We start from the raw sequence: 16,553 nt of genomic DNA on the forward strand, positions 1-16,553 counted from the left end.
GTTTTACGATGCATTGTTATCATCAACCAGGCTCATACTATTAAACTTAAATGGCCCACTGAGACAGTTCTGAGACCGTTCTTCCACCACTGATTAAGACTGGGGTGGCAGGTATTGGGGATAACACTCGTTTAGCCTTCTGCACTTCTGGGCAGACCTGGTAACCTTGCCATCCTACAATGCACAGGTTAGCCCCATAACAAAGAATCATCTGGCCCCTTGTCTAGGAACTGCCTTAGAAGCTTGACAAACAGGGATGGTATGACTATATTATTGATGGACCTCATGAAAAACATTTTAGGGCCTTACTAATTGTCCCCTTTTTTATCATTTTTCCTTTGTCCCCAAGCAATCTCAGGGGCAACGTGAGGAGTGGGTCAAAGGGTACAATATTAGTATTGTATTAGTCCAATTTTTCAAAACTCATTTAAGAATGTCAGAAAGTACACCAGAATTAATATTAAAATACAAGCCAATGATATTAACATTCAGAGTGATCATACGTTTAAATTTTACCAGATTTCAGTATTAAAAACTACAGTAAAGTTGCCATTTTTCTCCACTCCTCTCGAAAAGTCCTACAAAAGCACAAGGGGAATGAGAAGCAGAACCACAAACAACACCATCAATGAAACTAGGAGATATCTGCAACTCCTCAAATAAAAGGAGAAGAAAGGGCTACCAAAAGCAGTGAGGAACCAACACGGATAGATACCAATTAGAAGAGGATGCTCATGGACGCAGATCTTAGGAAATGCCAGCAGAGGGCGCTTCTCCAAGGGGAGGGTCGCACCCTGACAGGCAAAACAATAATCCCTTGTTTGCAGTAAGACTGGGATGTGCGGACAGCGTCCCGTCCTCACAGGGACAGACACGTGTTCTGGGTATGGATTTGTCTTCTTTGCCTGCAAGGCTTCTGCTAGCACGACCATTCCTGGACTTAGACACTGCCAGAATGCGCAGGTCCAGGAACCAAGGAGAGGAGGTAGGGGTGGCTTCTCCCACTATGACCCCTAATAATTCCCTGGAAGAATCTTTTTGCTTTCCTTGACAGTGATCTGAGACTCAGTGGGTCTAGAGGTTCTAGTGCCCGGTGGAGAGATCTTTAGGCCAGGAAATACTATCATGGCCCCATTCAATTGGATCTGAGGCTGCCCCTTGGCCATCTGGGACTCCTCAGGCTGCTGAATCAATAGGCAGAGAAGGGGGGCAGTCACTGTTATGAGCTGAATGTTTATGTTACCCCCAAATCGATGGGTAGAAGCCACAGTGTTATGGTATCAGGAGGTGAGGCTTTTAGATGAGGTCAGGAGGGTGGAGCCCCAGGATGGGATTAGTGTCCTTATAAAACGAAGAAGGGTCCAGAGCCCTTTCTGTGTCTCTGTCTCTCTCTGTCTCTCTGTTGCACTCTGTCTGTCTGTCTCTCTCTTTCTGACGTGTGAGGAGACAGCAAGAAGGCAGCCATCTGGGAGCCAGGAAGAGAGCTCTCACCAGAGCCCAACCATACTGATACCCTGATCTCAGCCTTCCAGCCCCAGAACTATGAGAAATGAATGTTTGTGGTTTAAGCCATGCAGGCTGTGGCACTTTGTTATAGCAGCCCCAGGTATGACAGTCCCTGAACTAAGCCTTGGTGAACGATGTGATTACCAACGGGAAAACGGTCTGCTACTTAGTGGAGGAAAGAGGAAATGTCTGGAATCCAAGGATTCACTGGGGGGCACATCTTAGTGTGCCCTTGTCCCAAAGACCCAGTTAATGGGAGAGTACAGCAATCCAATAAAGACAGGACCACCAAGAACTCAGGTCCTACAGGAGAAAAGTTTTGAGTCTCCTTACCAGGCATAGACCCCTGCCCAGCTGAGGGTAGGAGGAACAGGGAATAAATGATGGAAGAAGGCAGTTAAGATGATCAACTTAGACCTCATGGCCATTTGCAGAGGAACCTTCTAACAGCTACATTTATGTGAATTGGATCTTTTCCCTTCTCTTTAATTTCTACCTTATATAAATAGCACTGATAGTAGCTAATAGCTTTGGAATCCATTAATTACTAGCTGTATAACCTTGGGCAAGTTACTTAACCTTTCTCTTATCCCTAAACTGGGATAATAAAAGTATAAGCTCATATGTTTATACAAAGATTTAATACTTGGAACTTGCTCAGTAGATGGCAGCTATTATTATTTTTATTAACAATAGATTTTCCTTTACATTTCATTGTAATATTAGACAAGGCAGTTCCCAAATTAAGAAGGGAGAGATTTCCCGATTTTATTATTCATTTCAGAGATGATTTATTGAACTACAATTGCATATTTATATGGAACATTCCAAAATTTGTAATTATAATTTTTAAACCCCTCAACATTAATTTATAAGATATCTTTTTACCATAGTTGACAAAATCATAGTAGGAAAAACATCCAGGAGAATGGTAGAGACCCCAAGTTCAGCATAATGATTACCTCTGGGAAGGAAAAGAAATTGGATGAGGGAGGAGTCTAAGGGGCCTTCAACTGTGTGTTAGTTATTTATTGCCACAAAACGAATTACCCCAAAATTTAGCAGCTTAAAACAATGAACATTATTACTCACACTTTCTCTGGGCCAGGAATCTGGGAGAGGTTTACCGGGTGGTTCAGGTGTCTCAGGGGGAGGTTTCAGTCAAGCTCTGCACTGGGGCTGCAGTCTTATCTGGAGGCTCAACTGGGAGAGGATCTGCCTTCAGGCTCACTTACTAGCTGTTGGTAGACCTCAGCTTCTCACTGACTGTTGGATGAAGACTTCAGTTGCTTCCTTGCTGTGGGCCTCTCACAGACTGCCTGAGTGTTCTCCCAACACGGCAGCTGGCTTCCCCCAGAGGAAACGATCTAAAAGAAAGAGGTGAGAGTTCAGTCTTTTTGTAACCTAGTCTTGGAAGTGTATATTATCACTTTTTCCATATGCTATTGGTCACTCTGATGAGTCCTGCTGCAACTACAGGGGACTTGTAGTAGGAAGGAACTACACGAGGTGTGAATACCAGGAAGTAGGGATCACCGGGGACCAGTCATCCTGGAGACTGGCTACCACTAACTATATCTGTAATATTTTAACATTAAAAAAATGAAGCAAATATGGAAAAAATTATTAAGAGTTGATAAAACTGGGAAACTGGGTCATGCTTATGCAGGTATTCATTATATTATTTTCAATAGCTTTCTCTTTTTTCTTTATTATTTTTTGGCCACCCTTTGCGGCTTGTGGGATCTTAGTTCCTCGACCAGGGGTTGAACCCGGGCCCACAGCAGTGAAAGTGCTGCGTCCTAACCACTGGACCACCAGGGAAGTCCCTCAATAGATTTCTGAATGTTATTTTCCCCTTAAAAATGCTCAGAGGAAGACAAAGCTCAATTAATGATGACAAAGATTCCCGAAGACAATTTCAAGAAACAGACATTTTCACAAAAGCATAAGAAATGGTCCTTGTGAATCAGGAAATTACAAGCAGGGAGTAGACTCAGATGAAAGAACAATAGGATGAACAACAAAAAAGAACTAACTAATAATAATTTCTTAGGATTAAATTCCTTATTGGAAGGAACCAAATGCATAGTTGATGCTACTGAAAATGAAATCAGGATGAAAAGGAAAAAGATAAATTGATAAAAATGATGAGTGAGAAGATAAAATACGTGGAAGACACAATCAAAAGATCAGTATTGGGCTTCCCTGGTGGCGCAGTGGCTGAGAGTCCGCCTGCCGATGCAGGGGACACGGGTTCGTGCCCCAGTCCGGGAGGATCCCGCATGCCGCGGAGCGGCTGGGCCCGTGAGCCATGGCCACTGGGCCTGCGCGTCCGGAGCCTGTGCTCCGCAACGGGAGAGGCCACAACAGTGAAAGGCCCGCGTTCCGCAAAAAAAAAAAAAAAAAAATCAGTATTAAGAAAGTAACAAAAGAATAGTAATATTTGTCAGATTCCCAGGATGAAATGTGGATGTATCTGAAGCAAAATGAAGTCTTATTCATTTGAAAGTGAAACATTTGAGGTGTTCCCTGTAAATGAGAAATACCTATAAAGCAAAGATGATGACTATGATTGATATTATTCAACAGTTTGTAAAGTTCTCATCAATGCAATACAAAAGTTTTATAAATATTTGAGAGGAAGAGGTAAAATATCATTATTTATAAATTATACAGTTTTCTACTGGGAAAACCCAAGGGAATCTATGGACAATATTTGAAATATTATTGTATATACACATATTGGGATATAAGCAATAAATATGGGTATACACAAATCAGTACCTATTCTACACACCTTCCAAAACCAGTTAGAAAATATAAAGGAAAAAAAGATAGGGCTTCCCTGGTGGCGCAGTGGTTGAGAGTCCACCTGCCGATGCAGGGGACATGGGTTCGTGCCCCGGCCCGGGGAAGATCCCACATGCTGCGGAGCGGCTGGGCCCGTGAGCCATGGCCGCTGAGCCTGCGCGTCCGGAGCCTGTGCTCCGCAACGGGAGAGGCCACAACAGTGAGAGGCCCGCGTACCGCAAAAAAAAAAAAAAAAAAAAAAAAGATTGATGGATTTTACTATACAAAATTTAAAATTTATATGGCCAAAAAATCACTAAAAAGCTTAATATCAAATGAAATTCTGTGAAGAAATATTTCCAATATATATAATGGACAAAGGGTGAAAATTCTGAAGCTATAAATAGCTCTTAAAATCATAAAGGAAAATCTGATCATTCATAATAAATAGACAAAGAATATGAAGAGGCTATTAACAAAAGAAATCCAAATGGCTAATAAATCTATGAAAAAATGTACAATGTCACCAGCAATCAAAGAAATGTAAATTTTTAGAAAAGAGAAATCTTAAAAAAAAAAAGAAAACAACTCTTCAGAACAGAAAGAATACCAAATAATGATGCTTTGCTATTCCAATGTGGAGAAATACTCATTATTACACACCTACACTGATTGATGGTCAGTGTAAACTGATACATATCTGGGGAACAATTCAGCAATACATAGTAAAAAGATTGAAATTTTCATATCTTTTGACTCAGCAATGTAATAGTCTAGGAATTCAGTCATTAAAAATCATCATGGAAGCCTATATTTATTGAAATGAAAAGACGTTACCATATCATCAAAAAATTTAAAACCATGTCATAAAATATGTATATACCATGTTCCCTTTTTTATATAAAGAAGTTATATAACACATTTACATGTACATATATGTATAGGAGAAAAGTCTGGAAAGTTTCTGAGCTTTATTATTTTTTTGGCCGCAACGCACTGCTTGCCGGATTTTTTTTCCCCGATCAGGGATTGAACCAGGACCTCAGTAGTGAAAGTGAGGAGTCCTAACCATTGGACTGCCACGGAATTCCCAAAAGTCTGGAAATTGATCCATCAAAATATTTATAGTAGTTTTTTTTAGACAATAGGATTATAGTTGATTTTTTTCTTTTTTCTTAACTGTAATATCTAATTATTCTGCTATGAATATGCATTACTCATATACATTTTAAAAGCTTTTATAAATGGATGGAAGACATCACAAAAAAATAACCAATAGATTCAACCATATAAACAGTAACATTTCTTTTTTTTTTAAGAACAATTTGTTCTTTTTTTAAATGTTTAAACATTTTAAAATTTATTTATGGCATGTGGGATCTTAATTCTCCGACCAGGGATTGAACCCTTGCCCTTTGCAGTGGAAGCGGGGAGCCCTAACCAGTGGACCACCAGGGAAGTCCCAACAGTAACATTTCTTATTTAAGATATCAAAAATTAATAGATCAGGGACTTCCCTGTTGGCACAGTGGTTAAAAATCCACCTGCCAATGCAGCGGACACGGGTTTGATCCCTGGTCTGGGGAGATTCCACAGGCCTCAGAGCAACTGAGCCCATGAGCCACAACTACAGAGCCTGCATGCCACAACTACTGAAGCCTGAGAGCCTAGAGCCTGTGCACTCTGCAATAAGAAGTCCGTGCACCACAAGGAAGAGTAGCCCCTGCTCGAGGCAACTAGAGAAACCCATGAGCATCAATGAAGACCCAACGCAGCCAAAAATAATTTTTTAAAAAAATTTAGTAGATCAAACTATACAACACTTAAACACCACAGAACACCTCCCCCTCTGTATTCTTTCCAGTCACTACCCATCCCCAGGATAACCATAACCTGACTTTTAACTCCATAGATTAATTTTGTCTATTTGTGAATTTATAGAAATGAAATTACATAGTATATAGTCTTTTGCGTCGGACTTCTTTTACTTGATATCATGTTTATGAGATTCATGATTACTTTGCTTTCGTAATTGTAGCTCATTTAATTTCATTGCTGTCTAGCAATGATTATGTTTCACGATTTTGTCCCCAGGAGACATCGCAATGTCTGGAGACAGTTTAGATCGTCACAACTGGAGGTGGGGGGGCGCTACCGGTATCCAGTAGATAAAGCCAGAGATATCGGTTAACAATGCATGACAAAGAATGATCTTGCCCAAAATGTCAATAGTGCCGAGATAGAGAAACCCTGCTCTAGAGTATTTCAATATGTCTCAATACGTTCATTCCTTTGTTAACGGTGACATGGAACGTTTTACAACAGCAAAAATTGAAAACAGCCTAAAATGTTCACAAATGATGGTTTGTCTAAATGAGAACATATTATGGACTTATGAGATTCCGTATCTACAAAGAGTTTGTTATAATATTTTAATTTTCATTGAATACAAAATTGTATACATGACAGGCGAAATGGGGAAGTGCCCTTGTCATGGTGTCATGTGAACAACACAGGATCCAAAATAGTGTTGGTCCTCTGATGTCATCTGTGTGAAATGGTATCTAAGAAAGAACCTGGAAGGAAAAACATGGGAACATTGCAGTGATTGTTGTTTTTTTTCTTTTCCTTTACTTAATTAATTAAGGCTGCGTTGGGTCTTGGTTGCTGCAGGAGGGCTTTCTCTAGTTGCGGTGAGCGGGGGCTACTCTTTGTTGCAGTGCACGGGCTTCTAGGCACGCGGGCTTCAGTAGTTGTGGCACGTGGGCTCAGTAGTTGAGGCCCGCGGGCTCTAGAGTGCAGGCTCAGTAGTTGTGGCGCATGGGCTTAGTTGCTCCGTGCATGTGGGATCTTCCCAGACCAGGGATCGAACCCGTGTCCCCTGCATTGGCAGGCAGATTCTTAACCACTGTGCCACCATGGAAGTGATTGATGGAGGTAGTTCTTGTGTCTACTTTATTTTTATTTTCCACATTTTTCATTACAGTAACGTAGAGTGATAGGAAAACAAAATCAAGAATTAAAAAGCAGCTACTTAGGGAATTCCCTCGAGGTCCGGTGGTTAGAACTCGGTGCTTTCACTGCCAAGGGCCTGGGTTCGACCCCTGGTCGGGGAACTAAGATCCCACAAGACGAGTGGCATGGCCAATAAATTTTAAAAGTTAAATAAATAAAATTAAAAAATAAAAAGCAGCTACTTACCATGGTCCATCTATAGGGCATCGAGGCTCTCAGCATCTTCCCCCATTGGGGCTCCTTCCCTAGTGTGCCGTCATGCTTCCCGGGCCTGGGTAGATGCACATGCTCTCTTGTACCCTGGTGCCATTGCATGTGCTGTTGTCTCAGCCTGCAATGCCTGCCCTCCTTGGTCTATCTGGTGCGTCCCAGTCATTCTTCAAACCAGAGTTTATGTGATGTCTCCTGTAGCCTTTTAATATTGCACTTAACACTATAACGGAACGTTATTCCCCACAGCAGTCTGTCAGCCACTTGAGGGGAGGATTTATGTCCCAGTATTCCAGGACCTAGCCTGGTGCCTGTAGGAGTAAACCTAGCAGCTATCTGTGAAAGCCTGAAGAATCTGGGGAGACCTCGGCCCCAATCAGGATGGTCCTGAACTCGAACTAGAACATGACCCTAATTTACCTAATGGGAACCAGAGCAACAGTATTGTACTCTTTTTGAAGAAAGATGATGACGACGGGTATTTCCAGCTTCTAAAACGCCTGGCACATGGCGTTTCTTTGTTTTTGTTTTTCCTTGGCCGTGCTGCGCAGCTTGTGGGATCTTAGTTCCCCAGCTAGGGATTGAACCTGGGCTCTGGCAGTGAAAGCACCAAGTCCTAACCACTGGACCGCCAGGGAATTCCCGGGGCACATAGTGTTTTGATACCAAGTGGTGGGCTGCAATTCAATTCTGACAGTAACCATCCAGAGTTAGCGCAGGCCTCACTAGTTAAAGGGCAGATGACCCAGAACAAGACTGCCCTCATTTCAGACAGCTGGGTATAAATCTAGGGGGTTCTCAAGATCCCTCTCAGGCTTGATAATTCTCTACAACAACTCACAAAACTCAGGAAAGTGCTCTACTTACGATCAAAGTTTTATTATAAAGGAACAAATCAGACCCAGCCAAATGAGGAGACACATGGGGCAAGATCTGGGAGGGTCCCAGATGCTTCAGGGTTTTCTCTCCATGGATCACAGTGCATCACCCTTCTAGCACATCAGTGTGGTCACTGACCAGGAAGCTCCACGGACCAGGAAGCTGTCAATGGGTTTCATTAAGCAGGCATGATGGATTAAATCATTGACCATCTGATTGAACCCAATCTCCAGCCTCTCTCCGCCCCCTGGAGGTCAGACAGGCTCAAAGTCCCAACCCTCTAATTACATGGTTGGTCTTTCTGATGACCAGCTCCCAGCCCTAAGCTATCAAGGGGCCCTCCAAGAGTCACTGCATTAGCATAAACTCAGGTGTGATCCAGGAAGCTCGTGAATCATTAAGACGCTTCCATCACTTGGGAGATTCCAAGAGTTAGAAGCTCCATGCCAGGAACCTGGCACAAATCCTTTACTATACAACACACAGTAGATGCTCAACAATTATTTGTAAAGCAGAAAGATACACTCAAAATGCCAGAAATTGGCAGGGGAGAGGAAGGCAATTAGGCTCTTAGGTTCTTCCATCTGACATGTGGAAGATAGGCATGTAAACGTGGACATATTAGGTTATGAGAAACAAATACCTTTAAACATTCCAATTGTAGGACGAATTCCCTGTGCTCTGGCTTATATTACCAAGCACTCTGATGGTAATTTGGCTTCCCAGGTGACTTGTTTTTAGAAAGAGAACGCTAGCCAGGCTGACACGAGCCTGCAGGTGTGCCTGAGTCGATTTCTTGTTGTAAATTAATAAAGTGGCATTCTGACTTACATAGTTCAGTCTCTTCGAGCTCTCTGTGCTTTCCACCATGAATATGGCTTCTGCTCCTGCAAGCCATGTGCTGCCCAAGATGCAGCCTTGGACCCTGGCAAGTTCTTCCAGGCTGGTGCCACCCTGGGAGCCTCTAGGAGCCTTCCAGTCAGCTCTCTGCCTCTACATTTCAGGGTGTGGGCTTCAGGGCATTCACAACATTCCTGCAACAGAAGAGTTTTGGGAACACCCCAAACTGGATCTGGGTGACCTGAATATTATCTCAGGCAGCTATGTCTGAGATCCGGTTGTAACTGAGAAAGCTTAAGCCTAGTTAATTTCATTCCACTTGACTTAAAGAGTATGTGAAAGAAGGGGATCTAAGGACATCTATAAATTATAAACCCCAAAGCACGAATTTCACAGTGTTTTTTGGTCTTGGCCAGAATCTGGAGATACTGACTCTGGTGTACCCAAGCCTTGCAGTGACTGAAGAGATATACTCTTTTGGAGGAAACAGAGAATTCGCTCCTCTAAAACTCAAATGAGGGAAAATTAGCCCACCTTCAACAGCAATTTGATTTAGTGCTCAACAGGCAATCTCCTGATTAATAATTAGACCTCTGAATCACCTTTGCTATATCCTATTACAAATTAATAAGTGACATTCTGGTTTATACATCTTCTTTTTATGAGTTTGGTTAACGTGAGTTGGTCCCACAAATCTAATGCATTGACAAAACTGAGTTTCAAGCTGAGGAAAGTTGAGAACCAGACTACAGACATAGTGACCCCCTCCAACATATTGTCAGCCTGTGACTAGACAGCCAACTCCTCCCTAGAACACATTTATCTCACCACATCCCTCAAACCAACACACACTGAATTCAGGAACCTGTTCTACAGTATCCCCAAGTCACGTTCTCTTTGGATACCCCCAATGGCCAGGACCTCATTGTCACAACACCTCAAAGCAGCCTGCTTTCTTGGAGATCTCAGTTGTTAGAATATTGTTTCTTAAACTGAAATTAAATCTGTCGCTTCATAACTTCTACTTACTGGTTCTTTCCCAAAATATAACAAATGTTTTTCTGTGCCTAGGCTGCCTATTCGCAGTTCCTCCAAAAGAACTTGACCATGATGGATTCCAGCCCTCTCACCACCCAGTTGTTTTCCTTCTAGCTTTCCAGTGTCTTTCTTGAAAACATGATCCCCCCCCGCCCCAAAACTGATCGGTCCACTAGCACTATTATCTTTGAGACATAAGATATTAGTGCAGCAAAAGTTTGTTCTTTCTTTTAGCAGTTGCATCTCACTGTTGGCTCATGTGCTTCAGATAAAAATGCCTTCATCTCAATGCATTTCCCCTTCCTTCTGGATTTGAAGCTGTTGAAATGAGATACATGTCGGTAAGACTGTGGGTTTACTATGGTGAGCTTACTTCCCCCTTTGGTGAATGCTGTTTCTGTTCAGTCTGAGGGACAGTGTCCTTAGCTCAGGACAAATATACAGAGACATTTCAAGAATTCAGACCTAAGTAGTGAATGAGTTTTTCTTAGAAAGAAAAAAAATCCACCTTTCTTGAGGAAATGAGCCATCATTAGAGAGCTGGGAAGGATTTTTACTTTTTTATTCTCTAGCTCCTGGTGGGTAAAAGGCACTCGCCTGGGCTTAATGAATCTAGCCAACCTGCTACCAATTTCAACTGCGGACAGGGGGAGGGAAAAGAAAAGCTATTTTACTGAGGCTTTTTTCCTTTCTGATTCTAGAATATAAATATTGTATATATAGTAAAACAGTGTAACCAGACCTAGGATGTAGTGACTTGGTTCCTCTCAGAATCCCTGAGACAATCTGGGATGAATTTTCTGTCATCTGGAATCTCCTCCTTTCCACAAGCCCAAACTGTCTTAAGCTCTAATTTGCCTATTTGTTGTTGACTTAATCTAGACAAATCTCCCTATCACTCACACTCCCCCACCCTGTCCCTCAGCCCCTCAACATCCTTCTTCTCTCCACTGGTCACCCCACCCTCTCCTCCACCCAACCCCGGCCCGCAAACCCATACGGGTTTAAAGTGTAGGTTTTGATGCTTTCATTGCCCACAGATCGCAGGACAGACGTTCCCAGGGACAACTTTGAGAGGCCACGTGCTCATCCCCCTAAGGAGGTGGGAGAAATCCCTGCAGCTCGGTTTTGTTCCAATGGTCTGTTCAGTGAGTGATTCCCGTTTCCCCAAAGGCTGCCCCTCATTAGCATGAACGGGGGTGGGGGGGTGGAGAAGGGGTGGGGGGAGAGAAAGAGCAAAAGCCCAGGCTCAGTTTTAGAGCCTGGGAACCGTGTCTACAAACATGACAGCTAGAGCTTTCTGGCTCCTCTGTTTGATCGTTGGATCATCTCCCGAAGCCCCAGTGGCGGAGAGAAAAGGTAAGATCGATGAAACGCTGAGCCCTGGGAGAGGGGCTGGGATCCGGGGGCGAGCTGGGGAGAGGGCGCGATGAAGGGCGGGACGAGAAAGGGGTCAGGGCTTGCCAGAGAGGAGATTCCAGGTCCGTGTTCCTGTTCGAAAGGAGCAAAATGTGTCCCCAAGATTGTGTGTGTCTTGGCAGCCTTTATCGGAATGAAGCCAGTTGTTCAGCTACTGAAATGATCTCGAGCGAGCCGGGCAGGCTGGAGAAACTTTGCATGTTAAGTAGTTGCTCCATCACAGAGGAGGGAAAGTGTCAAAAGGGGTCGTGGCGCGCCTTTCGGGAGCCGTGCGGGCCGGGCTCGCGGGACGCGGCGGGCGGCGGGCGCCCGGAGGAGCGCGGGGTCCGCCCAGCGCCCGGGTCCCCGTCCCGCCGGCGATCCGAGGAGCTGGGTGCGCCCCGCAGGGGCTGGGAGCGGAGGGAGCCGAAATCGTACCTTTCTCCCCTCTCCCTGCAGCCGCAACCAATGGCCTTGGGACACCTGAGTCTTTAAAACACACACACACACACACACACACACACACACACACACAATTTCATGCCTGAGATGAAAATTACTGAGGGAATGAAGAAATAAGAGGTTCTCTGCGGGGAGGTGTTTTTGTCTGGCTTTTATTTGGATGTTCTGTTTGATTCACTATCTCTGGGAAAAATAGCTTCCGCACCTTACAGGGTAATTTACTTTGGGTTATTTTTCCACATGGAAATGGAATGACTTCAGTGGCATTTAACCCAAATATCAGACAATCTTTCCCATGACAACAGATGGTGATATCAATGGGGAAGCAGTTGTGAGGTCAACAGTTGACAGTCAGGAATTGGATATCCACCAGAACTTTATTCAGCTGTGTATGGGCAACCTTGAACATAATGAGCCAGAATCAACCTCTCTGCAAAAACATGAACTATAACCAGCTATTATTGCTGGGTGAAAGCTGATTTTAAAGGAGACTGTCAATTTGGCAAGATAAATCACTTCAAATGAAGTGTTGCAAGAACTGCAAATGGGCAGACCAAGCTCTTCGATGCCAGAGAGAAATGCTGAAAACCAGCCGTTAAAATAATAGGGGAAAAAAAAAAAAAAAAAAAGATGGGCTCTTGTGCCCGTCTGGAGGGCACTGGGACCCAGGCAAACGGGGAGGTGATATTGTGTAACTGGGCATGGAAACTGGCCCAGCTTCTAAGCTTGCTGAAGTTTGCTCACCAACCTGCCTGCAGAGCTGGGGAAAATCACTAACAATTTCAAAAATTTGTTTTCATGCCATTTGCCATTTAGGAGCTTTTCCTCCACCATGGGAAGCGGTGGGGGTCGGGCAGGGTAAGCGATGCGGGTGCTTTTACACTTAACCAGGGGCCTCTGCGCCCAGCCACGCTTTAAACCTCCTTCTAAGCTGTGGTTTACTACTAAGTGGTGTCCAAGAAGCCAGATAAAAATCCACTCACAGATGCTCGACTCTGCACAGACCAAGATGACAGTGTAAACACGGATGGGAAAACCAAATAGTTCTGTTGTCAGGGGCGCTTAAACAATTAGGAGAACCTGTAATGGGAGACCTTTCCCCCTGGGGTTTGCTCTTGGTACTTTCTCAACAAACTGTACATAGCAAAAAGGCGGATGTTTACATATATATTAAAGAAAGGGCAAAAGAGTTTGTTATTTAACCAAAGTTGTCAGTTATCTTTAGTCCTAGAACAAACAGGTGGTTGTAATTTGAAAAGCTATTGATTTGCAAAGCTTCCTTAACAAAATGAAATGTTCCCATGTGGTGAGAAAAATATTCTTAGTTGCCCTCATTCTTAGAGGGCAAGACCCTCATCTCCGTCTTCTTGGGGCCTAGGAAACCTGTGCTCACCACAAGCCGGGGCGCCTTCCTCTTCCCCCTCCCGTTCTCTTTCCTTCACTTCCATGTCTGCTGCCCTCTCCACGTCGCCTCTCGCAGGTGTACGCTACGTTTACATTGTCCCCCATCTCCTCTCCCCTCCCAGAGCCATTTCTTCTTCCCCCCTGTCGGCCTCTCCTCTCCTCCACAGCCTCATCTCTACCCGCCTTCCCTCCTCTCTCAGCCTCCCCGGCCTCCCCTCCCCTCCCCGCCTCTCGGCCTCCCTCCCCTCTCTTCTCTGCCTCTCCCATTCCCCCCACCCCCGTCCCCTTCCCTCCCCTCTCAGTCTCCCCTTTCCCCACCCCTCCCTCTCCTCTCAGCCTCCCCGGCCTCTCCTACCCTGACGGCCTCCCCGGCCTCTCCTCTTCTCTCCCTACAGCCTCGCCGCCCCACAACCGGAAGCCCGACCCCGGCGGCGGCCCGAGTGCGGAGACGCCTGGGCCCCGGCCGCAGCCGGTCCCCGAGACTCCGCGGCGGCCGCGCGCAGCCGAGGCCGCTCCCCGCGCCTGGTCCGACCTGCGGCGCCGGAAGCCCCAGCCGGCCGCCGAGAACCGGGCCGGCTTCCGGGAGGCCGCGCGCGCGCCCGCCGGCCCGCCGAGCCCGCGCCTCTCGCAGGCCGAGAACCGTGCGTCGCCGCGCCGCGTGCCCGCGCTGGAGGACTCCCCGCGGCGCGCGCGCGCCCGGGCCCTGCGCCTCCCGGCCGCGCGGCCTTCCACGCGCGCCGCCGAGGCCCCCGCCGGTCCCGCCCACCCCAACCGGCCGCGCGCCGCCGCGCCGCCCCCGGGACCCGCGCCCGCGCCGCCGCCGCGGCTCAGCCCCCAGCGGAGGGAGGATGCGGAGCTCGGCGCCGAGCCCTGCGCGCGCGCCTGCAGGGCGGACTTGGACGAGCGCGAGTCCTACTGCGCCAGCGAGTTCGGTGAGCCCCGCCCGCAGCTCCTCCCGGGCCCGGGCGGCCGAGCCCAGGCCGCGGGGCGAGCCTTTCCGAGCCGAGAGCGCCGGGCTGTGCATCGGGACCCTTAAACCAAACCCTAGAGAAACCCACCCACTCGGTCCTGCAGGCCCCAGAGCCGTGTGGACTATTTCGTGATTTGTTAGAAACGCACTGGGGAGAGAAAGAGGATGTGAGTGCTATGCATTTCTCCAAACTCTTTGTTTTTTGAAAGCAGCAGTCAACGGAATCGTGCATGATGTGGACGTCCTCGGTACAGGGATCCGGCTGGTGACTCTGCTGGTGGACCGGGACGGGCTGTACAAGATGAACCGCCTGTACATCACTCCGGACGGGTTTTTCTTCCGAGTCCACATATTAGCCCTAGACTCCTCTAGTTGCAATAAGCCATGCCCAGAATTTAAACCTGGTATTAAAACTGATCTAAGTGATCATTTTATATATGTTCTTTATGTCACCATTGTAACTTTGACATGCCACAGCCCGGTCTCTATCGGTTACCCCAGTACCTTTTTTTGGGGGGGGGCTATTCTAAAATGAATAGAATTTAGAAGACAGGTATTATTTCGGCCACTCTGTGATTTAAATTCCATCAGCGCCTCCGGTTAAAGATGGGAACTGAGTGGATTGGCACAAAGCAAACACTCAATATTTGTTGACAAGTGGAGTGAATGACGAAACGCCGTTGCCAGCCAGGATGCCTAAGGGGCTTTTTAAACTGAGTTTAGAGACGTCTTTTGCTGGGCGTGTGTGTTTGGGGCGGGCGGGTAATGCCCACTCCCACGTCTTTCTAGAGATGTGCTCTGTAAAATCCTGCTGGCACTGTTGTGATTAGGACCTTTGTTTCTAGTGCTGGCTGTTTACAGGCTGAGTAATCTGATTATCTTATAAAGGTCACTAGGCTATTTCCACCTGCTGTCTGAGGTTTAAATGTCTGAGATTCAACATGTGCAGCAAGATAAGAGATTCAAGCTTAGGCATTTCTTAAAAGCCTTACATTTTCTTATTGTTACGTGGTATTTGAAAGATAACTATGAATTTATATTTTGGCTTTTTTTTTTTTCAGGCAGCAGGTATATTGTGATGGGCCACATCTACCATAAGAGAAGGCAGCTACCTACAGCTCTGCTTCAGGTTCTGAGAGGGCGCCTCCGACCAGGAGATGGACTTCTCAGGAGCAGCAGCAGCTATGTGAAAAGATTTAACCGGAAAAGGGATGGGCAAGTGCAAGGGGCAATTCACACCCAGTGCATTTGAAACATACCAGCTTGGCGTTTCTGGATCCTAAGAGACTTGGAATTCAGCAGCAAGACGGGAAAGGCCTATCATTAAGCAATCGGATTTTCCTTTAGAACAGGGCACACAGCTCCTTTAGGAACTAGTTGCAAAGTGCCAACTCTCATCTTCAAGTTGTCACTTTTTTACAACATGCTTCTTAAATGGTTATGCTTCTGAGCTCTGTGGTGAAGTTATTCAACTGGTGTGCCAGTTACTCACACAAGCTCAGATAACTGACCTGTCCAGATAACAGATCACTGCTTCATGTTGATTATTTTTAATTATTTTAATTTAAATACATTCTTCAGTAGAAATAGTTCACAAAAACATTTCCTTGATTTTAAATATACAATTTTGAATAGTTTATATCATATATCAAACCAAATTTTATACTAAAACCATCACATTTTAAATTCTGTACATAACAGTAAGTGCACTAGTTAGACGTATGAAATGTCATTTAGATCACATTTAGATCAAACACTAAAGTCAGAGCCCGAGACAAGTATTAAAGTTTTACATTTAGAGTACTGAAGGGCTTATTCAAGCAAACAAATGTTTGTTCAAACAAGTGTTCCTGATGTACCAAAATATAAGATACAGTTTATTTTCCTGCCTCCCTGCTTCTAAAATCCTATGTTTTGTGCCATACTGGCAGCTATCCCAATACCAAACATATTCTGGGTGTATCTGATGTCATTTTTCTATTAAGACCAAGTATCATGTTTGTGTTTGTAAAGCAGTAAATCTTTCTGTGAAATCAGA

At 45.3% G+C, this 16,553-nt stretch overlaps 1 protein-coding gene and 1 long non-coding RNA gene across 7 annotated transcripts; one reads left to right on the forward strand and one right to left on the reverse strand.

Annotated features, from left to right (window-relative positions):
- The first annotated feature begins 822 nt into the window (after positions 1-822).
- C19H17orf58 (chromosome 19 C17orf58 homolog) lies at positions 823-16,553 on the forward strand. Of its 5 annotated transcripts, XM_067715253.1 has the most exons (7): positions 823-985; positions 2,755-2,886; positions 10,516-10,622; positions 11,322-11,640; positions 13,941-14,477; positions 14,728-14,919; positions 15,577-16,553. In XM_067715253.1, exons 4-7 carry the CDS (start codon positions 11,565-11,567, stop codon positions 15,765-15,767), a joined length of 996 nt encoding a protein of 331 aa, XP_067571354.1. In that variant the 5' UTR covers positions 823-985; positions 2,755-2,886; positions 10,516-10,622; positions 11,322-11,564; the 3' UTR covers positions 15,768-16,553. The 5 variants fall into 5 exon arrangements, with proteins under 5 accessions (XP_067571354.1, XP_067571352.1, XP_067571356.1 ...); XM_067715251.1 differs by lacking the exon at positions 2,755-2,886; XM_067715255.1 differs by lacking the exon at positions 2,755-2,886 and having other exon boundaries at positions 10,519-10,622.
- On the reverse strand, positions 4,609-14,105 carry LOC137212183 (uncharacterized). Of its 2 annotated transcripts, XR_010937388.1 has the most exons (4): positions 13,901-14,105; positions 9,235-9,437; positions 7,501-8,565; positions 4,609-5,107 (listed from the first exon to the last, which is right to left on the reverse strand). It is a non-coding gene; the product is annotated as an uncharacterized lncRNA (long non-coding RNA). The 2 variants fall into 2 exon arrangements; XR_010937387.1 differs by having other exon boundaries at positions 4,609-8,565.

Source organism: Pseudorca crassidens, chromosome 19 (genome assembly GCF_039906515.1).
Source record: "Pseudorca crassidens isolate mPseCra1 chromosome 19, mPseCra1.hap1, whole genome shotgun sequence".
Lineage (NCBI taxonomy): Eukaryota > Metazoa > Chordata > Mammalia > Artiodactyla > Delphinidae > Pseudorca > Pseudorca crassidens.

Bases quoted from the DNA above. Each gene is read 5' to 3' on its own strand.
- C19H17orf58 (XM_067715253.1), top strand. From the start codon at position 11,565: ATGACAGCTAGAGCTTTCTGGCTCCTCTGTTTGATCGTTGGATCATCT. The intron at 11,641-13,940 runs GTAAGATCGATG...CTCTCCCTACAG, and splicing joins CCCAGTGGCGGAGAGAAAAG to CCTCGCCGCCCCACAACCGG. The intron at 14,478-14,727 runs GTGAGCCCCGCC...TTTTGAAAGCAG, and splicing joins CTACTGCGCCAGCGAGTTCG to CAGTCAACGGAATCGTGCAT.